At 38.4% G+C, this 25,334-nt stretch overlaps 2 protein-coding genes across 3 annotated transcripts in view; one reads left to right on the top strand and one right to left on the bottom strand.

The window, feature by feature from the left end:
- The first annotated feature begins 5,164 nt into the window (after nucleotides 1–5,164).
- LOC137071822 (protein FAM163B) lies at nucleotides 5,165–7,749 on the top strand. 2 transcript variants are annotated; one of them, XM_067440022.1, is made up of 3 exons: nucleotides 5,165–5,364; nucleotides 6,836–6,956; nucleotides 7,046–7,749. In XM_067440022.1, exons 2-3 carry the CDS (start codon nucleotides 6,864–6,866, stop codon nucleotides 7,496–7,498), a joined length of 546 nt encoding a protein of 181 aa, XP_067296123.1. In that variant the 5' UTR covers nucleotides 5,165–5,364; nucleotides 6,836–6,863; the 3' UTR covers nucleotides 7,499–7,749. The 2 variants fall into 2 exon arrangements, with proteins under 2 accessions (XP_067296123.1, XP_067296124.1); XM_067440023.1 differs by having other exon boundaries at nucleotides 6,841–6,956.
- A 4,961-nt stretch (nucleotides 7,750–12,710) lies between these two features.
- The window catches only part of adamtsl2 (ADAMTS-like 2), a 31,783-nt gene continuing 19,159 nt past the window's right edge, over nucleotides 12,711–25,334 (bottom strand). Inside the window, exons 11-19 of the mRNA XM_067438102.1 lie at nucleotides 24,004–24,358; nucleotides 22,255–22,355; nucleotides 22,011–22,137; nucleotides 20,298–20,511; nucleotides 19,913–20,068; nucleotides 19,218–19,388; nucleotides 18,964–19,140; nucleotides 17,127–17,271; nucleotides 12,711–13,595 (exon numbers count right to left, since the gene is read on the bottom strand). Of these exons, the coding sequence (XP_067294203.1) occupies nucleotides 13,474–13,595; nucleotides 17,127–17,271; nucleotides 18,964–19,140; nucleotides 19,218–19,388; nucleotides 19,913–20,068; nucleotides 20,298–20,511; nucleotides 22,011–22,137; nucleotides 22,255–22,355; nucleotides 24,004–24,358 (1,568 nt within the window). The 3' untranslated portion in view covers nucleotides 12,711–13,473. The remainder of the gene's footprint in view (nucleotides 13,596–17,126; nucleotides 17,272–18,963; nucleotides 19,141–19,217; nucleotides 19,389–19,912; nucleotides 20,069–20,297; nucleotides 20,512–22,010; nucleotides 22,138–22,254; nucleotides 22,356–24,003; nucleotides 24,359–25,334) is intronic.

The raw sequence follows: 25,334 nt of genomic DNA on the forward strand, positions 1-25,334 counted from the left end.
GAGCGCTTGCATGACAATCTTCCTTGTCCTCTTTAGCTACATCAACAAGGAAATATGAACCACTTAAATAGAGGAGCAGGCATTAATCACAGAGTCACCCCAGCTCACCAGATGGGAAAGATGGAGGAACTCCTCCACATTTCACTCTAAAGGCCATACTAAATATTATACTAAAGGCCATAAAAAATATTAAGGAGTCCATACGTTGTAACTTAGTGCTCATTTATGTCAAAGCTATCCGTTCCTTTATCGATATGTGAAAAGCACCAGGGGTCATTATAGGGATATGTTATTATGTTAACTTAATATTTAATGTATTAAGTTTTGCTATGTACAAGTGTATGTCTTTTGAATTAAGACATAGACTTGTACATAGAATGTTCCTGCCTGCCAAAATGGCATCGCAAACAGAATGGCTCACATGACCTCCGGAGCTCTATATGGCAAAACTTATATCTATGTTCTCGGCATGACCTAAAGAATATATTAAGATCAGATTAATTATAATTTGATTTTATCATTTAATCAAAAGGACTGTAATTGTTTCCACTTCGTCAAATAAGTTTGCTTGTTATTCGAGAACGGTTTGAACAATCAACTTGAATTCCATAACTTGTCAGCATGGTTTGACATGCGAGAACCAATGAGATTTATTAAGCAGCACATTTTTGAGCTTCCATTAGAACCAGTGAGGTTCATTCTCACTCATCAAGCAGGTTCGGTTGAGCTTCTGTTTATATGTGAATTTGTGTTCCAAAGATGAACAAAAATCTTACGGTTTGGAACAGCATGAGGGTCATTTAAATTTTTTGGGTGAACTATCCCTTTAAGGTCTTTATTATGTTTGCTTGGAAAAAGATACATGGACAAAAATAACATGCTGTAATGCTTGAAATAAAAGTGTATGTTGTTGTTGTTGTTGTTGTTTACCATAAACATATATCTGAATTAGTTAATAAAGCTCTTCTGGGATACACTTAGATGTGTTTTAGGGATGGTTTGGGATGGAAGTAAGTTCTGCAGGACCATGGCTGCCCAGGAGTTAAATGGCCCTTTTGTAAGGCCTTTAATTAGTGATGACTGAACAGCTTATCATTTATTACAGTCCCACAGTATCAGTTGGGTTGCCCTAAGATTGTGATTAGGCTCAAGACTTAAATCATGATAATCTAATAACTTTGGAATTACAAACAGATTTCATCTCAACTCTAAAAACGGTCTGCAGACATTACTTTCAGTACAGCTGGAGGTCGCTTCTTCTTCTTCAGTGGACTTCAAGCTCTGTCTCTCACACAGAAAAGTGACAAGGCTGCCTTGTTCCTCATCAAATATACATGCACTTTGTCTTCTAACACATTTGCATAGTGAAGCCGCAAAAATACCTTTCTCTGTTCTTGTGAGGCAGGCAAAATGAGTGGACCGCATAATTCCTGTCCCACAGAATTTGCTCAGCTGCCAGAGCAAATGACATCACTCAGTTTTTCCAAAAAAGCACATCATGTTTCAAAAATCTCTCGCTGTCTCTTTTTTCCTGAAGGATGTCCTGAAGCTCAGTAAGCATGAAAGGATTTAATGAAATGTTTCAGTCATCAAACACACATCCTTACATCGGTTTTTCCCCTTTTTCCATCTCAAAGATGAGGGCAGCATTTTAATGACTTAGAAAGAATTAGAAACACGCCACATAATTATTATCACTGTTAGGCGCATGACAGAATAGGTTCTCTGAATATATTTAAAGGGCATTTTGTTTATTGAAATGCATCAACTCCCACTGATTCCCTATTGAAGCCCTTGCCTTGACAAACCTAAATAGAGATAGTTATTTTTTTTTTTCCAATAATGTCACAATCTCACTGCATCTCTCCATATGTTTCATTGTACTTGAGTCACGTTGTTATGAGCTGTTGGGTCATTACATCTCCCTCGGGCTCAGATGGCTACAGTTAGTTAAAGGGGGGGGGGGGGGGGGTGAAATGCTGTTTCATGCATACTGAGCTTTTTACACTGTTAAAGACTTGGATTCCCATCCTAAACATAGACAAAGTTTCAAAAACTAATGTTGGACGTTTGATGGAGTATTTCTGTGTCAAAAATACTCCTTCCGGTTTCTCACAAGTTTCGGAGAGTTTTTTCTGAGTATGGGTCCGCTTGACGTCGACAGAGCGGAAGGTCCTTGTATGGGCCATACAGGCTCTTCTCCCAGAAGGGTGTGCGCGCGCGTGACTAGAGCGAGAGAGGAAATGCACACCCATAAACACTCTCTCAGGTGCAGAGCCACTCGTCTGAGCAACACGTCTGTCGCGCCGCGCTCCACTTTATTCCTATGGGTGACGTCGAGCGACCTTCAACGCTTCAGCACAGCATTCCGGGAAGGCAGCGCTGCATTTGAACCGATTTGAACGCAGAAATGACGAGAAGCGTCACATCACGCTGGATCTCCACGGTCATTGCTGTCACAGGACTTCACGAAATCAACAGTTACCAAAAAAGTGTGTTTTTGACGGAGCGGTCCCAACGATAAAGGTTCACGGTAGTGCGCGGTGAGTAAAACTGCTTCAAATGTCTGTTGTTGGCTATCGTCGCGTAAGTAAACATCAGTAAACAACACGATCGTGTATAACGTTAGTTAATTTATCAATGGAGCATGCGATCTATGGTGTGTGTTAAAATACATTTGTTTAGCTGACCACTATAGGTGTCAGTTTGTTTATTGTAAAACCACCCAAAATAAAACTAGGGGAGGTTCTCACAAAGCGTGCTTCGTCATTCAAATGCGCTAAAGGTTAGTCCATTGTTGGTCTATGTATAACGTTACACTAATCTGACGTGCAAAACCGTTTTGCTTCCTACTCTTCCTACTGTTGTTCCTACTAATGTTTAGTCGCATACAATAGTCCATAAACCGAATCTTGTCCTCATAAACTGCGAGTAAACACTCACAAATGTTGACAGACCACTAAATACAGTACACAGAGACGGACGTCCTGCTGTTGTTGCTGTTTCTCCTGTTCAATTTATTTTATCCTCCGGATCTGATTCTGGATCATATCTGTATTAGTTGAATCTGGGTAGCGTTTTCTTCTCCACGCTTGAGGACGTCATCGCTTTGTGTGCGCTCGTCATTCTTTAGCTCCGCCCACTCGATACGCCTCCAGGCACTCGTTTTTTTTTTCCGGAAAGACTCGGTACAGCCTATATTTCTTTTATAAATATAATAAAACTAAAGACTTTTCGGAGATATGAAGGATGCAATACTACTCTATAGGTACTCAAGATTGGCATGAGATTGACTGAAACTGAGTGTTTCACCCCCACCCCCCCAAATCAGCTTGTCATTTATTTAAGAACTAACATTGATTTTGTCAACATTGTGACTGAGACTGACATAAATAAGTAAAAAAAATAAATGTTTTTTAACATTATTTAAAAAACTTAACATTATTTTAGAAATGTTTGTATATCAAATCTGTAGTAAGCTAAGTAAGCTATGTAAGCTAACTCCCAGAATTGGAAATAAGATGGGGGGGGGGGCAGAGTTTTAGGTGATGATACACAGGCAAATTGTTAAGCAATGTTGTTAGGCAAATCCTGAAGAGGTTACAATTGGCCAAAGAACACACTGACTGGCCTAAAGAGAAATGGCACAGTATTTTATGGAGTGATGAAAGCAGATTGTTCTTTTGGGATCTAGGGGCCACAGACTTCAGTCGAATTCAGGCCACAGTACACTGTGAATACAGTGAAGCATGGTGGCGCAAGCATCATGATATGGTGAAGTTTCTCATATTATGGTGTTAGGCATATTTTTCACGCTCCAGGGATCATGGGTCAGTTTGAGTACATCAAAATACTTAAAGAGGTCATGTTGCCTTATTCCGAAGAGGAAATGCCCATGAAATGGATGTTTCAATAATACAACGACCCCAAACACACCGGTAAGCGAGCAGCATCTTGGTTCCAGACCAACTAGATTAACGTTAGGGAGTGGCCAGCCCTATGCCCGGACCGTTATACAATACAAAACTTGTGGGGTGACATCAAAAATGCTGTTTCTGGAGCAAAACCAACAGGAATTGTGGTATGTAGCACAATCGTCTTAGGTTGGAATACCTGTTCAGCTGCCAGATGTTGGTCAACTTCATGCAACACAGATGTAAAGAAGTTCCTAGAAATGCTCCCAATGCATTTACGTGTATTGAAATAAATGTTATTACAAGGATTTAGAGCTTTACTCACTTAACACACTATTTTGAACACAACTGTGTCTATACAAACTGTGTATATTCATGCAATCAGTTTTGTTCAACATTTCACCTCAAATATTCCTGTGGATAGAAAGGAGCGGATGCTCCGGTGGGATTTCTGAGAGCAGCTTTTGACACAAGAAAAAGAAGAGAGGGGAAAGAGAAAAATAACCTTGCCTTATACAGTGCATCTTTACTTATGAATTTATCATGACCATGTCTGTACAATACACTGGAATCTCAGCCTTCTTTAATATTTGAATGTTTAATAATTCATATAATAAAATATGGTTCTCCAACTACCTCCTCTTAGCAGCACTCAAAGTGGTCCAACAGGAGGGACAATAAGTCAGTGGCAGGAAAGAGTTTAAAGTGGGACTGAAAGTCAGAGTGAAGTGAGAGTGTGTGTTTGATAGAAAGACGAAGTACAAGAATTGAACATTTGGCAAATATTTAGGTCACTTGCAACTTAAAAACATTAACTAGCCTAAAGTTGTAATTTTCTAACCTTTTTTTACACTTTGCATCTGCAACTTGAGGAGCATTTTGCTAGAATCATGAGAATAACTCTATGGAGCATATGATATGGCATTGTTTACTACACACTCTTTGTCAAAACTAGATCATCTTAAGTAGTTTAGGCACCAGAATACAATAATGTAGGCACACATCTCAAAAGTACAGGGTATTGTTTACTAATTCTTAAACAAGTCTGCAGCTAGAGGAAAGTCCAAATTCATATTTGGCAGTATGTTGCCACCACTGCAAGCGATATTTACCATACAAAATACCTATGCCTACTTTAAATAACGCGTTTGCGATTCAATATCAGAACCGCGGGATTCGCTTCAACTCTATTGTGAATGATCGTGTGATGAGTGGGGAGAGGTTGACACACTGAGATGTGGGACGTGACTCCAGCAGACGCTCTTCTCTCAGCTCTCAGTGCTTAAAGTCATCGACTATATGTTCAGGGATCATTTTGTCTGATCTATGTTTTATAGAAAGTTCATTCCGCCTGGACATGTGACCTCGTAAAAGCGATTTTGTTTGTAGTTTGTGGGGAAATTCGCCGGATGCGTTGGACAAGTGCCATATGTTCTGTAGATACCATAATGTGAGTATACAATATATACAGTTTAAGTTGTGGTTATGTGACAATTATATTATAAAAATGTGTAGTATGTTAATAATAGCCTATTATGGGTCGCTGTATGATTGTCACAGAAAATTGTCGATCTGAAAATCAGTATAGCCTACAAAGTTGTCACTAATTTATATTTCTTCAGTTAATTCTAAATATTGATTGGCTCTTTTTTTACATGTACGTCTAATGATTGAATACGATTGTTACCCCAAATCCATACAGCTTTATTTAGACCTGTGGAACGTGTTTGTATTATTTGCGTGTTTATATTCCAGTAAAAAGTTAAATATTCTTAAAGTAGGCTACTTTAGAAATCATGTTAGTTGGTTGTTAACTGATGGTGACCTTTAGATTCGGTTATATAAAGCTTTGCCAGTGATTTGTGCAAATGGGTGTGTAGTTTATTTGGGCTTGAATGAGTCTCTGGCCTGAGGTAAGTCCAAATACTGTCATCACAAAATCTAAAATTCTATTTGAGGGGCCCTTTCTGATTCACTTGTCTAGTTGCACCTTCATTTGCATTTGACATAGACATAGACAGGATTGTAACAGTAAACAACACTGACTGACTAATTTGTAGTCTAATTATGACTGAATAACCTGAGCTTTGTAAATTTGTTTGGACTGTTACATGTTATTCCATAGACATCCTGTTGAAACTGTGCAAATCTGCTTTTGGAAGTATCATTTAATGCATCATTGATCAGTGTATTATTCTGCTGCTGTGGCATATGTTTGGATATTTTTCCATAATTACTGAATTCATAACAAAAGTGCATGAAATAGGCATCAGATGGCTACATGTATGATTCAATAGAGAGTGGTAGTGCTTTAGATTCATGAGTAGTCCTGACCAATATACGTGCTGATGACTGACGCTGTTTAAATAATAATAGTGAATAAATATACTATATGCTGATATACAATCAAACCAAAAATTATTCAGACACCAGATTTATTGGGTGTATCATGTTATTGGGTGCAGGGGCGAGGATAGCAAAATAAAGCATACTGTGACATATTATACCCCAAAAATTCTTCAAACAGTGGACTACCAGTACAATTTATAGAAACGTGGGACCAAAATTATTCAGACATTTTGACCTGACCATGTTTGCTGACCATGTTGTGTTTTTTCTTGCTAATATATATATATATATATATATATATATATATATATATATATATATATATATATATATATATATATATATATATATGTGTGTATATATTTCATAAAAAACATACTGATCCCAGACTTTTGAAAGGTAGTGTATTTCAGCCATATAAAATCTATATCAATCGGCCTCTAATCCTATTAACATAAACCCAGTAGCTTATCAAGAATGTGTATGTCAGTCTTAGCAATATGTGAGGCAGTTGTTTTGTTTTTGCATCCAAAACGTATATTTCTTGTCTCTGTTTTTTGTCTTTATGGCAGCCCAGTTTGTTGATGGAGAGGATTTCGAATGACAGCCGGCACAGTGGTCATCACAGGTGGAATTTTAGCTGCAGTCATCTTGCTAACTATTGTCACAGTTTTGTGTTACTGTAGGCTGCAGGTAATCCTCCTATACTTCTTGTCTTTTAAGTAACTCCCTCTCCTCTCCTAACTTACATACTGAGTGTGACGTCTCACTCTGTCCATTAGTACTACTGCTGTAGAAGAGAAGAGTCGGAGGAGGGGGAGGAGGAGGCTGACGTTGCCAAAGCATCACCAAATCCACTGCGCCAACCAAGTCCACCTGAGAGTCCACTGAGTCTTCAACATTTCCCTGAATACGCATCCTCCAACCAGCTGCTAATGACTACAGAGCCTTTTGAGCCCAATGGGCCAGTCAGCTACTCTCCGTACACCCCGCGCATGCCCTACAAGCCGCCTCGCTCGTACACATTCTGCCCCTCCTGCTCGGGGTATCTGCCGCTGTACATGAGCCCACAGGAAGGTCTGCACAATGGAGGTGGCAGGATCAGCTACAGGACTCTGCAGCAGGACGAATTAGACCTCCCAATGGATACGCCCAGCTTCCACAAACTCAACCTCATCCGCTCGGTCACCATGCAGGAAGTGCTGACTCATCACAGCATCAGCACAGATGTGTAGCACCTCGCATTCACCACCAGAAATAGTGTGTGATACACCTTTGTTGTTTTCTGTGCCCAGTGCTTAATTTTATTCATTTTATTTCATTTAGATCCAATACTGTTTATTTATTTAATTATTATCAGGATAGTCATGTGCACTGCAAAAAAAACACAAAAAAACATTCAAACTAACAATCTGAAGAAAAAGAAAAAAAAGGCTGAAGAAAAGGCAAATATCAGCAATATTTGTAACGTTTCCTGACATTTCCTTTATCCCTTATAAGAAAAGGTTCTATATAGACCCTTAAAGGGTTAGTTCACCCAAAAATGAAAATTCTGTCATTAATTACTTACCCTCATGCCATTCGACACCCGTCAGACCTCCGTTCATCTTCGGAACACAAATGAAGATATTTTTGTTGAAATCCGATGACTCAGAAAGGCCTCCATTGGCCACAATATAATTTCCTCTCTCAAGACCCATAAAGGCACTAAAGACGTCGTTAAAAAGTCCATCTCACTACAGGGGTTCAACAGTCATTGTATGAAGCGACAAGAGTAGTTTTTGTGCGCAAAAAAAACAACTAAGTAGCGACTTATATAGTGATGGCTGATTTCAAAACACGTCTTCCTGACGCCTCGGAGCTTAATGATTCAGCGTATCGATTCAAGATTTGGATCGCGTGTAAAACCGCCTAACTGCTGAAATCACGTGACTATGGCGATCCGAACCGCTGATTCATAATGGTTTGAAGCTTTACGAAGCCGTGTTTTGAAATCGGGGGGTGTTATAAAAAAACTATTCTCGTCGCTTCATAAAATGATTGTAGAGCCACTGTAGTGAGATGGACATTTTAACGACTTCTTTAGTAACTTTTATGGGTCTTGAGAGAGGAAATGATATTGTGGCCAATGGAGGCCTTTCTAAGTCATCGGATTTCAACAAAAATATCTTAATTTGTGTTCCGAAGATGAGAAAAGGTCTTATGGGTGTCGAAGAACATTAGGGTGAGTAATTGATGACAGAATTTTCATTTTGGGGTGAACTAACCCTTTAAAGGGTTCTGTTACACTGTAAAAAAAAAAAAAAATTGGTTGTTTTTTGTTGGTTTAACTTAAAAAATTAGTAACCTGGTTGCCTTAAAATTTTGAGTTTATTGAAATAAAAAATTTGAGTTGATACAATGAAGGAAATTTGTTTAATAAATAGAAACTCAAAATATTTTTGTATCTGAACCACATAAAAAAATTGATAAATCATGAAAATAGCACACTTTGGCATGTTTCACTGCATCATCAGAAATAAAACACACACAATTGCCCAATATGCTTACAAAATCTTTTAATAATATTTTAATAAGGGTTGTCGAATCTCAAAAAATCTTCATTGTATTAACTCAAAAAATGTATTTCAATGAACTCAAAATTTTAAGGCAACCAGGTAACTTTTTTTCTAAATATTTTTTTACAGTGTAGGTGAGCCCCTTTTTGGTATAAATGATTCTTTAACACTGAGTCAAGAACCCTAGGGTTAGAACCGCACTGAACTTTTTTTTTTCTAAGAGTGTAGAACACAATAAAAAGCCATGCGTAATTCAAAATGTGGGTAAAAACCCTGTGAAATATAAATATAGAAAATTCCCTCCTATTAACACAGGGCATTGTGTCCTATTTGTACAGACTTTTCTTAGACTGTGTAATAAAAGCATTTGCTTTATTATTCATACGGTCACTCTTCATATGTAAGTAATCAATAGGGCTTTTTATTGGCATGAGAACTAGAGAGTAACATTTTGATATATTTGATATTGTTTCACATGGATTTGTCTATCACAGATATTTACTGCTGTACTGAAAACAGATTAATAAAAGATATGTTGGTATGATTTGGTATGATTAAACTGAAAGTGGTGTGGATGTACAATGTATTTAAGTTGTGAAATGATAATATCACCTGCGATCTGTAGTTTTACATGTAGGATCATGACTTTGTGTGCGTGTTTGTGTAATCTATTTAACTGATTTTATAATTATCTGCATTCTCATATTTGTGTGTAGTGACTTTGCATTGATTTTGATCCAGAATAACTCTGAAGTCACCAGAATTATGATCTGTTATTGTCTTTTACCTTTTCATTTGTTGATAATTGCGAGATTTGTTAATATTAACAGTTGTTGTGTGAGGGTTTAATACAGGTTTTGAGCTGTTTTGTCATAAATGAACATATTTAACTGCACATGGTTATTGCTGGCCAGCAGGTGGCATCAGTTATTGTGCAGAAAAAAATGAAAAAGGGTCCATACATACTTTGGTAAATTAAAAAACATTTAAGGAGACAGAGTGTGTGTCTGTTTGTGTTATTTATGATGACATTTTTGGAGAATAACCTTAATGAAAACTGCTTAAATGTTTTGTAATCTTAATCAATGTATATAATAATAAGTAATTATATAAGTAACTATATAAGTAATTTACACCAGGGTCATTATGTTTACTAAAACTAAAACCATAAAAAAAACTTCACTTAAAACTTTACTAATAAAGTATTTGAGCGTGTTTGACAAGTGCCAAATTGTGATAGCTAGACGATTTCCAAAACAGCAGCTCTTGTGGGGTTCCCGGTCTGTAGGGGTCAGTATCGATCAAAAGTGGTTCAAGAAAGGAACAGTGGATAACTGGACACATGATCATTGCCGACCAAGGCTCATTGATGTACGTGGGGAGCGAAGACTGGCCCATGTGGTCCGATCAAACAGACAAGCTATAGCTCAAATTGCAGTTAATGCTGGTTCTGATAGAAAGGTGTCAGAATGCACAGTGCATCGCAGTTTGTTGCATAAGCCAATGTTGACCCGTCCACCACCAAAAGCGCCATGGAGCAATTGAAGAAGGTGAACTGGTCTGATCACCTTTTCTTTTACATTGTGTCGATGGCTGGGTGTGTGTGTGTGTGTGCACTGCTAACCTGGGGAACAAATGGCACCAGGATGCACTATGGGAAGGCTAGCCGGCAGAGGCAATGTGATGCTTTTGGCAATGTTCTGCTGGGAAACCATGGATGTTACTTTGACATGTATCATCTACCTAAGCATTATTGCAGACCATGTACACCCTTTCATGGAAACAGTATTCCCTGGCTGTGCCCTCTTTAAGCAGGATAATGTACCCTGCCACGAATCAAACATGGTTCAGGAATGGTTTGAGGAGCACAACAATGAGTTTGAGGTTTTGACTTTGCCTCTAAATTCCCCAGATCTCAATCCAATCGAGCATCTGTCGGATGTGCTGACAAACAAACAAGTCAGATCCGTGGAGATCCCAGCTTGCAACTTACAGCACTTAAGAAAAATATTCTGCTAAGTGCTAACATCTTGGTCCCAGATATCACAGCACACCTTTGGGGTTCTTGTGGAGTCCTTGCCTTGACGGGTCAGGGCTGTTTTGGCAGCAAAAGGAGGACCAACACAATATTGATCATAATGTTATGCCTGATCTATATATATACAGTGGGGCAAAAAGTATTTATTCAGCCACCAATTGTGCAAGTTCTCCCAATTAAAAAGATGAGAGAGGCCTGTAATTTCCATCATAGGTACACTTCAAATATGTAATCACACATGATTTTTAAAGATTTTTTTTTGTAAATTACGGTGGAAAATAAGTATTCGGTCACCTACAAAAAAAGCAAGATTTCTGGCCTTTACAGACCTGTAACATCTTCTTTAAGAGGCTCCTCTGTCCTCCACTTACCTGTATTAATGGCACCTGTTTGAACTCGTTATCAGTATAAAAGACACATATCCACAATCTCATACAGTCAGACTCCAAACTCCATTATGGCCAAGACCAAAGAGCTGCCAAAGGACACCAGAAACAAAATTGTAGACCTACACCAGGCTGGAAAGAATCTGCAATAGGTAAGCAGCTTGGTGTGAAGAATTCAACCATGGGAGTGTTTATTAGAAAATGGAAGACATACAAGACCACTGATAATCTCTATTGATCTGGGGCTCCACACAAGATCTCATCCCGTGGGGTCAAAATGATAACAAGAACAGTGAACACAAATCCCAGGACCACATGGGGGAACCTAGTGAATGAACTACAGAGAGTTGGGACTAAAGTAACAAAGGCTACAATCAGTAACACACTACGCCAAGCACTCAAATCCTGCATAGCCAGACGTGTCCCCCTGCTTAAGCCAGTACATGTCCAGGCCCGTCTAAATTTTGCTAGAGAGCATTTGGATGATGCAGAAGAGGACTGGGAGAATGTCATATGGTCAGATGAAACCAAAATATAATTTTCTGGTAAAAACTCAACTTGTCATATTTGAAGGAGAAAGAATGCTGAGTTTTAAGGACAAGAATAAAGGGGGCCATGTATCGTGAGATTTTTAGTAAAAACCTCCTTCCATCAGCAAGGGCATTGAAGATGAAACGTGGCTGGGTCTTTCAGCATGACAATGATTCCAAACACACTGCCCGGGCAACATAGGAGTGTCTTCATAAGAAGCATTTCAAAGTCCTGGAGGTCTCCGGATCTCAACCCCATAGAAAATCTTTGGAGGAGATTCTTATATCTTATATCCGTGTTCCTCAGCGACAGCCCCAACACATCACTGCTCTGGAGGAGATCTGCATGGAGGAATGAGCAAAACTACCAGCAACAGTGTGTAAAAACCTTGTGGTGACTTTCAGAAAACATTTGACCTCTGTCATTGCCATCAAAGCGTATATACCAAAGTATTGAGATGAACTTTTGTTATTGACCAAATACTTATTTTCCACCATAATTTGCACCATTTTTTTTTCTTATTCTGTCTCTCTTGAAGTGTACCTATGATGAAAATTACAGGCCTCTCACATCTTTTTAAATGGGAGAACTTGCTCAATTGGTGGCTAACTAAATACTTTTTCCCCCCACTGTATATAACGGCATACATTTTTTACATTTTTTTTTAAGATGAAGTACTACAATAACCTAAACTAAAACTTAATACTGTTATGTAAATAAAAGAAGAAAAAAAGACAAAAACACAGCAAAATTACAACACATGTTCCTAAAATTAAAACAGATTATAATTATAAATATACAAAATATAATTAAAAGTAGTATAAACAAAAACTAGAATAGTATCAATAATACTGAAATAGCACTCATCTTATTATTCTATTAATAATTCTTACCAGACAAAACCAAACAAAAACCACAGCATTTCCATGGAGTATAATATTTATTATTTAATATTCTGAGAGGTACACAACTGTTTTTCTATAAGAAAATCAAATGAATTACATTTGTACTTGAGGTAAGGTAGTATACAATATATGAGGTTTATTGTCTTAATGAAACAATATATGAATCAGATACATTTTCATCTATAGCACGTTCAAGTGTCAGGACTCACTCAGTGACAAGGATAAAATGACTTGAGTATGTCAAGTTCTGCTAAATCCATTGTCAGTTCAAATCAAGTGATACAAAAAGGAATTAATCGGATACATACATGTGAGAGAACCCAATAAAGCTACTGCTGTAATCAATAAATTAACATAAGCCTAGGTCTAGCAATAGTTAAACTGGCTAAAAGTAAACAGTAGAGCATAGGAGTCAGCAGTGGCGTGAGGGTCATCCTGTTTGGATGTACAGTACTAAATCAGCCATCTTCAGCCAGAGGTAACATTCAGTATCGACCTCCGCCACTGCCAGATAATAAATGTCCAATAAAATCTGACGATTAATAAATACTTTTATGACATGCAATATAATCCTCTGAGCAATAATCAAATAATTTAATATTTCCTTACTGTATCCCACAAACACGGGACATTGTCATAGGTATCATTTTGTAATACTGTCAGTAATGCAGTTTTTATGGAGCTAGTTTAATATATAACCTAATACTGATTCAAACTTCCCTTGCCTGCAATCATCAAACAAGCACAATGCTGATGGCATGAACAGATGAAAACCTGAGCATTGAAAACTAGCTAGGAAGCACGAAGATTACGGCAAGAATGGCAACAGGCCTTGCTGTAATACCAGTGACTGCATAAATTCACCTTCAGAGCCAGCGAGCAGTTGGTGGTGGGACGGTCCTGGCAGTTTTCATCTGGAGAAGCAATAAAGTGGTTAAAATTCATGTTATTTATGATTTCTTTGGACCTATAGCACATTTTTGGCTATAACAATATGTAATATTACAGTCAGAAGGCAATGTTTCAAAGTGCATTTTTTATTTAAAGTGCATATTTAAGGATTCTGTCATCATTTATCACCTTCATGTCATTCCAAACCTGCATAACATTATAAATATAATGAATTGCAATAACAAGGAACCAAAAAAAAACATGGATGGATGGATGGATGGATGGATGGATGGATGGATGGATGGATGGATAGATAGATAGATAGATAGATAGATAGATAGATAGATAGATAGATAGATAGATAGATAGATAGATAGATAGATAGATAGATAGATAGATAGATAGATAGATAGATAGATAGATAGATAGATAGATAGATAGATAGATAGATAGATAGATAGATAGATAGATAGATAGATAGATAGATAGATAGATAGATAGATAGATCTAATCTTCATATATGTATTATTATTCATGTTCATCTATTCCTAGCTTTGGAAATCTTGTATGATATACATTCATGCCAATAAAGCAAATTTGAATTTGAATTTGATAGATTCTATTTTCATATACATTAAAATATATTCCTGTGATGGCAAAGCTGTATTTTCATCAACCAATCAATCAACTTTATTTATATAGCGCTTTTACAATCACGATTGTGTCAAAGCAGCTTCACAGTGTCAATATTGCAACAAAATTAGATTTGGCTGCACAGTCGTTCTGAAGAAAACAGTGATGTTATCAGCTTATTTTAATTTATCATATAGCGACAATGTTGGCAGATCAGTATTATAGTTTAGAGAATTAAAAAAAACCTAATTCATAAATTTTATTTGTATATTTAGTTGAATAACTTTGATCATAATTTTAGTGTCCTCAACTGAGCAAGCCAAGCCAAAGGCGACAGTGGCAAGGAACCAATCAACCATTACTCAAGTCTTCAGTGTCACATGATCCTTCAGAAATCATTTTAAAGGTGCCCTAGAATGAAAAATGTAATTAACCTTGCCATAGTTAAAGGTGCACTATGCAACTTTCCGTCCACTGGAGGGCGCCTATTCAAAACAAAGGCGTAGTTTGATGACGCAAAGTTTGATCGCAGTATCTTGGGATATGTGGTCTTCACCTCACAGCTGGTGGAAAATAGGACTCGGGCAGAAATCACGTTTGTGAATGCGGTTATTAACGTTACTGTAGTGTGAAGCAGAGCAGGGCCGAGTGTTGTGGAGCTGAGCACGGCCGCTGGAGCGATTGTTATACAAACACACTGTTCGGAAACAACGGGACTTTTATGACGAGACGGGACACATTCGCCGGGCGCCTGCACTGATCCACTCTTCCGGTTATGATTATGAGGTAATGCAGCTCTGTTTATTATATTAGATACATTTAAGTGTGTTGAAAATTATGTTATGACGTGACTCCGTGCGTTCACTTGTTCACACTGCTAAGAGTAAAGCGCTCCTGCCAAATAAAACCCGAAACCGAGGGTAGCGCAGATATGACGCAACTGACAGGCGACTTCCTCAGACGCTATGCTGAAACGTCCCGGGTCCTTGGTTAAAATAGAAATTCTCTCACAATTTACAAATAGTTGGAAACATTTGGGATATTGTAGGTACTCAACTGAACAAAATATATAACACGGTCTAGTGGTTTTTGGATATTTTACTGCAAAAATACTACATAGTGCACCTTTAAATAACAAGAGTTCAGTACATGGACATCACATACAGTGAGTCTCAAACATCATTGCCTACTTCTTCATATGTTAATCTTGTTTGTGAAAAACACCACGGAAAACAGGCTATTTTCAACATAACGGCAACAATCGGTGAGATTCTTAATATGTACGCCCCCAACATTTGCATGTCAGCCCATGTTCATTTTCAGACGGAACTGCGCAGTGAGCATCCGTTGAGAGTTCAGCAGATAAACAAGTATCACGCGACGATAGCGAAAACGGCAGATCATCCCAGATGTCATGTTCCAGGCTGTGCAGGGGACGTGAGGACTTTTCATAGCCTTCCCACAGATAAAAAATATCAACAGTCATGGTTGATGTTTATTTACAAACGGCTACCGCAACAATTTAATTCAAAGTTGTTTGATTGCTCGGCCTATTTCACCACAGAGAGTTTTTCTAACCTGGGGCAATATAGCAGGATTCACTCAGCGTCTGATACTGACGAAAGGGCTGATTTCAACCATATTCCTGCAAGCAGTAAGTAGTGATTTTATCCACTTATTGACTGTCGAACCCATTTCTGGTTAAATTGAAAGTTTCTTAGTAAGATAACATTACTATAATATCCCCTGTGTTGTCTAGATCCAACGCAAGATGCTAGTAAAGTAACAATTGGAAACTCCAAGTAGCACACATAACAGTTTGTCAAATGACAAAGGTAAATATTATTTCCTGTCAGTGTTGTCATAAAATACAACAGTAGATACGTATGTCGATCCTTTTTGACGCATTGAAATCTAAATTAGCCTATATTTCATCATTAAAACATAACTCAGAACCTAACTACGTTTACTACTACTTTTTAGTTGCTTACAGATCACTCACTTGATTCTTGTAGCTAACGTCACCTTCTCCACCATCTTGAAATGATAGTCATTTGACAAGGCTTCTAGTCAATTTGTTAAATAAATATACATTTTTGAGAACTGAAGTATTATTATTTTGCAGCAGGTGAGTAGTAAACATGACTGACTATTGTGGCTTCTACATTACTTTGTTTGGCTAAATAAATCGACTTTTAAATCAGTACTCTGTCAAACTATAACGTTACTGTACAAACAACATATTTACGTGCTCGTGATTCAAAGTTGAGAAGCTATCATTGTAAAATCATTGCCATGACTAATGGTATAGATGTGTGTTAGCGGTCATTGAGCAGCAGTGGAGTGAAACAGCCAATCAGAGCAGAACTCTGCATTAATAGTAATGACTCTTCCAAATAAGACAAAAACCGAGCATTACATCCTAGGGACAATTTCTAGATATTGTCTACAATTTCAACACAGAGGGGTAGCCGAGCCACACTGACAGAGACACGCGAGCGGCCCAAACAGGTTACATTGGGACAAGCCACATACCCTCTATTTAGATATTAGAAAACAATTTAACATTGTTTCAAATCATTCTAGGGCACCTTTAATATGCTGATTTGATTAACAAATGATCATTAACAAAGTTGAAAAAAAATTGTGCAGCTTAATATTTTTGTGGAAACTGTGATGCTTTTTGATGAAAAAATTATTTTTCAGTAGAATTTATTTTACATTTATTTGAATTTATCTTTTGTAACATTATAATTGCCATTACTGTCACTTTTGACCCCAAACTTTTAAATGTTAGTATAAAAAAAATTAATAATACAATATACATATTCAACTAGAAAAATAACAGCATTAAGATCTAGAACAATGTGAGGATGAGTGAAGAATTACAATTTAGCGTGAACTGTTTCATTAAAGCACACCTGGCGGTTCGGTGGGGCAGGGCTGGAGTGCGCAGGTCTGTTTATTAACAGGTTTGGTTAAAGGGTCACATCCACGGACAAGCTCTCTTCCCTGGTAGCACTTCACATCTCTCATTCGCACACCAACACCACAAGTCTTGGTGCACTGAGAAACAGTTAAGTACAAGCAAGGGAAAAGAACAGTGAATTACACTCAAACTTGGGAGAGGTCACTGGAGGAGACATGGAGATAAAAAACACTAGCTATCTTAAAACCTGATAACTGTCTTGGATAGTACTGTAACCCTGGTTCCCTGAGAAGGGAATGAGACGCATGTGTGAAATCACTCAATCTCATTGGCGAATCATCCCATGATGCCTGGCGGCATATCACAGAAGCTATAAAGGATATCTGGACCAAACATCGTCACTCACAGGCAAGCCAAAAGTATGGCAAGACTATGCATTGTCCATTTACATCTCAGGACACCAGGCTTACAGTCGTAACCGAGACATTCCCTTTCGATGGAAAATCAATGCTGCGTCAGAATGTTGACGCTTTGGGAAAGTTCTACACGAAAGTGGCAAATGCCTTTCCCCATGTAAATCATGGTGAGCACAAGCTTAGAACTTAAAAACCTGAGATCCTGACGTGTAATCCAAATTTAGGGTGTAGAATCTGATAAATGTGGAGAGGACCAGCTTGCAGCATCACACATTTTCTGAAGGGAAATCCCTAATAACAAAACCTTAGGGGCAGCCATTCTTGTTGAATTGGCTCTCAGATGACGGCCCTCAGATCCACCCTTCCCTGAGAAGACTTTGGTCTTGCTTGGAGGCGAGCCACAAGAAATTACATTCTGCTTCTCTTGTTGCCTGTGAGAGTAGCTTGTACTAGCCTGGGGTTGTTCCATAGAAGCATAGGATGACTTTTGAAATGCAGCTGCCTGTTTCTTTGCCTCTTGAAACCTCTCAATGACAGGAGGGAAAAGCGGGGCATCCAATAGGAAGGACTAGTCCTTTTCTTTGATACTGGACATGTTCCACCACAAATTTCTCTCTGTAGACATCCATAGTTCTCATGGAGCAATTGGTGGCCCGGAGAGACAAATATGTGGCCTGCTGTAACTCTTTTACAGCAACTGGGACTCCGGGCCCACACCCTCACCTTCATCTAGATATTCATCTGGGTAATGTTGGGGCCTTAAGATTTTCATACCTGGCTTGTTTGGAACGTTTGTTTCAGAACCTGGTGTGTTTTCTCTCTTAGTTCAGTTCATTTTGGCATATAGGTTATGGCAACTACAGGTAAAGCCACAATAAGCTTGTGGAATAAACTTGTCAATCCATCTTGATGGATGACACAGAGTAATGCAAGCAGGTGAACTCTGACCAATAAAAGGACAGTTTTACTCACACATGACTGGCATAAACACATTTTGGTAGGCTATAAAATTTTGCTTTGTGGAATCGAACCAAACCAAGAAGAAAATGCAACATTATAACAAATTAAGTCCCTTTTTTGGAACAAAGCAAACAATCTACAAGGGACAATACAGACTCAGGGGAGAGATAGCTTGCAAGCTTCTATTCTGATAGACAGAGACAGAATGACACAGAGAGCTTACTGTAATTCCACACGAGTGATTCCACATATGCTTCAGAAGCAATCACGCAGAAGCATTCCCATCCTTATGCAGCATTGAGTTCCCTCAAAAGGGGAGGAAATTTTCTCACTTAGCTTACTGTAAATGCATTCGTGGACAGCTGTTCTACTTTCTAGCAATCTGACTCTAGTTGTATTTGCTAGTATTTCAATCTGCCATAATAAATTTGAAGACATTTTAAATTGTTTCACCTCAGACCATGGTGTTGTGTACCACTTGAAGCAAGGCCTTTCAAAGCAGGTGTCTTCATCTACTGGTTGCTTACTGCTATCACATTCTGCATTATCATGGATCTGGACCTTTCCACCCGTGATGCCAACACACAGCACCGTCCTTCTCTTCACACCGCGCCCACATGTTGTGTTGCACTTGGAGGCAGAATACAATGATTACTGGAGAAATGCTATCAAATCATTTATTTCCACAAGATAGGCATAATACTCACCCTCTCCCAGTCTTGTGCCAGCCAATGTGGAGGGCATTCATTGTCTCCACAGGGGTGAATGGCCAGAGGTTTGTTTTCAGGTGAGCATTGAGACTCAGGTACCACTCGTCCCTCTGGTGTTTTACAGTAAACATGTCGCACCGTTTTTCCATGCCCACAGATGCCTGAACACTGAGTCGAAAGAGAAGATTAACATTTTTAATATTTTAAACATTAAATAGAAAAAAAAGGTCCAGTAGTTAATCCAAAAATGAATGCAATCATTTATTTACCCATATGCCATTTCCATCATTTTAATGTTTGGAAAAAAAAATTTTTTTACTAATTTTTGCAAATATAATGGAAGTAAAGTTGGCTCCAATATTGTTTGCTTTCCAATATTCTTCTTCTGGAAATGGTTTTGGAATGACTGATTACACACATTTCATTTTTGGGTGAACTATTCCTTTAAGTTATGTGGAGCATGATTTTGGACCAGTGAGATTATACTGTATCATGATGCGGATGATGTGAGCTTCACTTGCATCACTGGTCAATTGCATAAAGGTAAACTCTGCTCAACTCTCTTGCATATAATGTTAATAACTGATGAAGTATGTTATCATAATCTGATTCATCAAAGTGCTTGATCAAAAAGCTTGATAAACATAATGTGTGTGTGTCTGTGTGCATTCTAATTCTTCACAGTGTCTCACCGGTCCCCACTCAGACACTGTCCACTGGCGCTCACATGGAGGGCCGGTGCAGTTTTTGGTAGATGCCGGAAGAGTTGTCTCATCACATTCGTGAATCTCATCTGAGCATCTGACCTCTCGAGTAACCAGACTCTTGCGACCACATTTAGCTGGGCACTGCACAACAAACAAAACAAAGTTCTCTTTGTTATGCTAGTTTCATTACATTGACATTGTACAAATATTTCAGTTTTCAGTTCGCCATTCATAAAAATATATCTTGTTTAAATGATTTTTAGGAATTTTTACTGGCCAGGGCAAAAATACTGATTAGGAATTTATTTATTTACTTGTTTACAGTGTATGGTTGTTATAACAGAGGATTAAGTAAGAGCTCTTAACCTACCTCAGACCACTCAGCCACTTCCCACTGAGGGCCACAAGTAGGGCTTTTACAGGCCCGACGCTCTGGGGGGCGCTCTAGCTGTGCCTCTGTACAGAGGTCACTGTACACTGAGCTGTCTAGGCCAGGAGCCAGCATCTTCCAGCAACGCACGAGGCGAAACTGGAAACCTTCTCCACAGGTCCGAGAACACTCACTCCAGCTGCTTGCCTCCCATCTAGACATAAAGAGCCCAGTAAGAGTTTTCTGTCTAGAAACACTTTTCATGGGACATAATAAAATTGGAATTGGAATGACATAAGGATGAGTAAATTATGACACATTTTTGGGGAATTTTTCTTCTTTTGTTTGGTTTTCTTCCCTATTCTTGTATTTGCTACAGAGCCATGCACATGACATACAAGTAAAAAAACACAAGATATTGTGACCACAAATTAAGAATTTGTTCCCTCAATTTATTAATCTGTTCCCTCTTTTTAGGTAAATGGTGGCCACTTTGCCATTTTAGTTAAGTTATGACCACACTTTACTAAATTAAGAACTACTTAATACAATGTAGCAATGATTTACCTAAAAACTAAATCAGATATGGCTGAACTAAAAAAGAGGGAACATATAAAACATGGTCATGGATTAACAAATTCTTAAAGGCATTCTCCTCTCAAATATGTAGATTCCGTCATCATTTCAAACCCATAAGACTTTGGTTAATCTCTGAAACACAAAATATAATATGAAATAATATGAAAATATTTTTAATGAAACCTGAGAGGTTTCTGTCCATGAAAGTTTTATCATAAGTTCTGCCGGGAAGACTTAATTGTTACGTCACTTCAGCTTCTATCTATCCAATCACATTCTAATACTTGGGTATAAAAGATCGGTACTTACTCATGTTTGAGTTGGCAGATGCTGACGCCCCAATTCACCGCCATCCTCCCCACCACCTCAAAGTCAAATCCTTCCCTACTCTACCCCACCACCACCAGGATGGTCCTTTCCATACCTCACAGGGGGGTCGGCTGCGCCTCTGCCTTCGTCTTCAGGCAGGATATGCAGAGTCCGTGCCCTCTGATTGCGAGCTATGGACGGGGGCCTATAGCAAAGTACTTTATTGCTTGCTGGGTTGTTAATAGATGGATAATTGTCACAGTATTTATTCTCCCGCGTCTTTCTGGCAGAACTTCTTTGAAAGGCCAGATAACCATTATAGGTCATAAAGGCATCACAAAATGAATCCATACATATAATCCATTACATTAGATAGAGCGCATCACACCTGGCAAACACGGAAGCTTGTGCGTGCATCACGTGTGCGTCACTCTGGAACAAATCTCATTGACTCTTGGGCATCACACATACACATTTGCTGAATCATTGCTTAAATCTAAATTAAATCCTAAAATAAATCTTTTCATCATATTTGATTGAATCTCTTCACAAAACTTGAATTAAACAGCTTGATTCATATGGATTCAATTTGGGATGCTTTTATAACCTTTTTGTTAACTGGGCTTTCAATGGAAAGAGACCTCTCAGGTTTCATTAAATCTTAATTTGTGTTTCATAGATTAACCAAAGTCTTAAGGGTCTCAAAGGGTTTGGAATGCCATGAGGGTGAGTGAATGATTACGCTTTTTTTTTTTTTTTCTGCAAGTCATGTGCAGTGCTCTGTACTTTTCGCCTGCATTCCTATGACTCCTTCAGCGCACGCACCTGGGCTGGCATTCTCTGCCAATGCAGAAATCATGAACTGGCTCTGGTCGAGTCAAAGCATCGCAATAAACATCATCCACTTCAATGCCATCATATCGCACACACATGGCAAGTGACTTTGACACACCTATTCGAGAAAGAGCATTGTAAAACCAACCTCCCAGCATAATCGAACATGGTTATCAGGAACGCTTATGTGTGGATGTTTGTGGTCACTGAGACTATGTTATAATGCCTTGTTTACCTATCGAGCATGTCATACTGCAGGGCTCCTGTGAGGACAACTTCCACCGGTACATGTCAGCAGCACTCAGTTTGTTCTTCTGAAGGAGCCTTTGGTTATTCCTGCGGTAAAGAAAACAGCATCTCAGACTAGGCCACGGTTCAGCCACCTGCACTGTATATTAGGCAGAGCGTTCACGTTTGTTGATGCCTAGACACCAACTGACACTTCAGTCGTAAAACCACTAACATTTTTACCATTCCTGGTCACACTCATTACCTTAACGTCAAGGCTGGAAAACAGCGCATTCCCTCAACTAGACAGGAGCAAATAAAATTTGTTCCTCATGATAAATTCCTGGGATTTATCTGATGCGACAAGCGTAGTCTGTACCCGAGTGATCTATGGCACTTTTTTCCACAAATAACAAAACATCTTGAATTATGTTTCTCAGTAAGTCCATCATCTTTACATTCAGCCTTCTTTTCTTCTTCCCACCTGGAATCTTTCTCTTCTCCTTCGGATATGAGTAAGGGCATTTCATGAGATGTTCTTTATGATCTCTGGCAGAAGGGCTGGTAAAGCAGTGTTTGGACACGGTGGAGGGAACCCAGCATGAATTATAAATATGATGGAATGCAATCCCGCCAGCCTCTGCTTGGCCGTCTCCTCTCGGCACTCTTTGAATGTCTCCAAGAACGTTAACAAAAAAACCAAGCCAGAGCTCGAGTCTGCAGCACATGCCATTCTCCCATGAGCAGGGCTGTCCCACACAAGCCCGTCCAGTACAGCTTTGGCATGGCAGTTTGGAGGGCTGGGACTTACATTTGAAACTGCCAAAAGAGCCAACTGATAAAGATACCCGCAGCTTCATTGTATGGAAGACCTTGGCATGATCTTGAGATTGCTTTCGAGGTCTAAAAACAAAATGACAGCGCTGCCGACGGCTTCTGTAACCTGAACGAAGCTTTTTGATGGGTGTGCTCTTGTTCGCAATAAACATTTTACAGCTATATCACAATCTTGTTATTCCATCACTTGACAAACCAGCTGGTTGGCTTTTCTGAATTTAAACCTCATGAAGTCAAAATTGGAGTTTTTTGACTGCACCCCACAGAATTTTGTCAACTGCCAGTCAAATGATGTCTAGACTAAGATTGCCCCTTCTATTAACACAACTGACTAGCAAGAAGCAAAGCATCATTCATGTCTGTTATGTAACTAAAGACTATTAAAATAAATAAATATTAGAATTATTAAAATATTATTTAAAATAATTATAATTATAAAATACACTACTGTTCAAATGTTTGGGGTCCATAAGATTTGTTTTATATTATTTGAAAGAAATGAATGCTAAAAAATGTATACAATTTATCAAAGACATGTATAATGTACAAAATATTTCTATTTCAAATAGAATATATATAGAAGATATATTTAAAATTTAAATTATGAAAAATATACCATGATAACCAGAAAAAAAACTTTGGTAATAATAATAAATGTTTCTTGAGTACCAAATCAGCATATTAGAATGATTACTAGAAGGATGAAGTGACACTGAAGACTGGAGTAATGATGCTGACATCACAGTAATAAATTACTTTTTTAATATATATATTTATATTTGTAAAATATTTTACAAACTGACTGTGTTTACTTTATTGTTGACCAAATAAATGCAACCTTGATGAGAATATCTTAAAAAAACATAAATCTCATCAACCCCAAACCAAAGTGAACCATAATCTACATATTCATATTTACCTGGTACGATTGCTGCGATTGCGTGAAATAGTAGTAAGAGTTCTGTTTGGGAGCAGGAAGTCCCCCGTGTCATTTCGCCGGTGCCCGAGGGTGAACTGAAGCACTGAGCCATTAAGACCTGCTTGCTCAAGACTGCTGTAGTCTAACTCCAGTGGGCCTGCTTCAGAGGACACGCCATCTCTATGAGTAAGCAGCTGATTAGTTGAGATGTTTGCAAGAACACCGTCAGAGCCAACTCGTTCTCCCAGCAGAACTCTCCAGATGAGGTTTTCAGAGTTTGCCATGTCCTCTGCAGGTCTGCTGACTGGTGAAACACCAACGACTCCTACTCCACTGGGCCAGCTGCAGTTCCCCTCTTTTAAAACAAGAAGAAGGACTGATTCATTTAGAAATGGTTGGATTAATTTTGCCCATCCAATACACAGGTCTCGGTTTTAAACAGATCACTGCATTCAATAACAACTCCAATAACATTGCCAATTTCAACAGATTTAATTAAGTTTTTAGTTATGAATGCTCTATATAGAAAGTAGTGTCGTACTAAAAAATATAATGTAAAATGGGCAAAACCTTCATCATGGCACCTACCCTCATTTATAATTATTAATGTCAGACCAATAGCAAACACAAATGTCTGTAATTCTCATTTTAGCTAAGGGAAATGCCAGGCCTCTCTAGCAAATCTTTTTTTGTAGGTTATGCATAATAAAGGACTCCATAGGGCCAGCAGAAAGAGGCCTTTTAACTCACTGATGATTGCCCAGTGAACCATGTACTCCCTCTGTCTAGTCTATCCTACACTTTAGATGTAGTGAAAGCATCACTCTTGTACATGGATCTCAGAGGTGAGACTGATGGATCATTTTAAAGATCCTTCGTTTTTTAAATAAAAACTTCAAAGTAATCTTTATTTGGGGTCCATTATTTAATTTGTGCAACACATAGTTATGAAAGGACAGGGGAAGATGCCCCCTCAGGAAACATTCCTTTACTTATAATTGTACTTATTTAGAGTATTTAAGGCTAGATTTACTAAACAGGGCAAATTAGGTTGCGAGCGTAATTCCCAAAAAGTGCAGATGAAAGTGGAAAGTTCTGCACATGATCAACTGACTACGTGAAAATTAAAGAACACAGACACAGCCGGATAATTTGCATAATGGCCAACGCAATCTACAAAAAGCATAATTAATCTACGTAATCTACCAAAAGCAAATTAGTGTCTATGGGTGGTACATAATGCCGCAAATACCAGTAAATTGTCGCGCGCAAACATTAGTATATCACCTTGCATGGTTCATTTAAATACTCTTCTCATATAAGTTTTGTGT

Source organism: Pseudorasbora parva, chromosome 3 (genome assembly GCF_024679245.1).
Source record: "Pseudorasbora parva isolate DD20220531a chromosome 3, ASM2467924v1, whole genome shotgun sequence".
NCBI classification, from domain to species: Eukaryota; Metazoa; Chordata; class Actinopteri; order Cypriniformes; family Gobionidae; genus Pseudorasbora; species Pseudorasbora parva.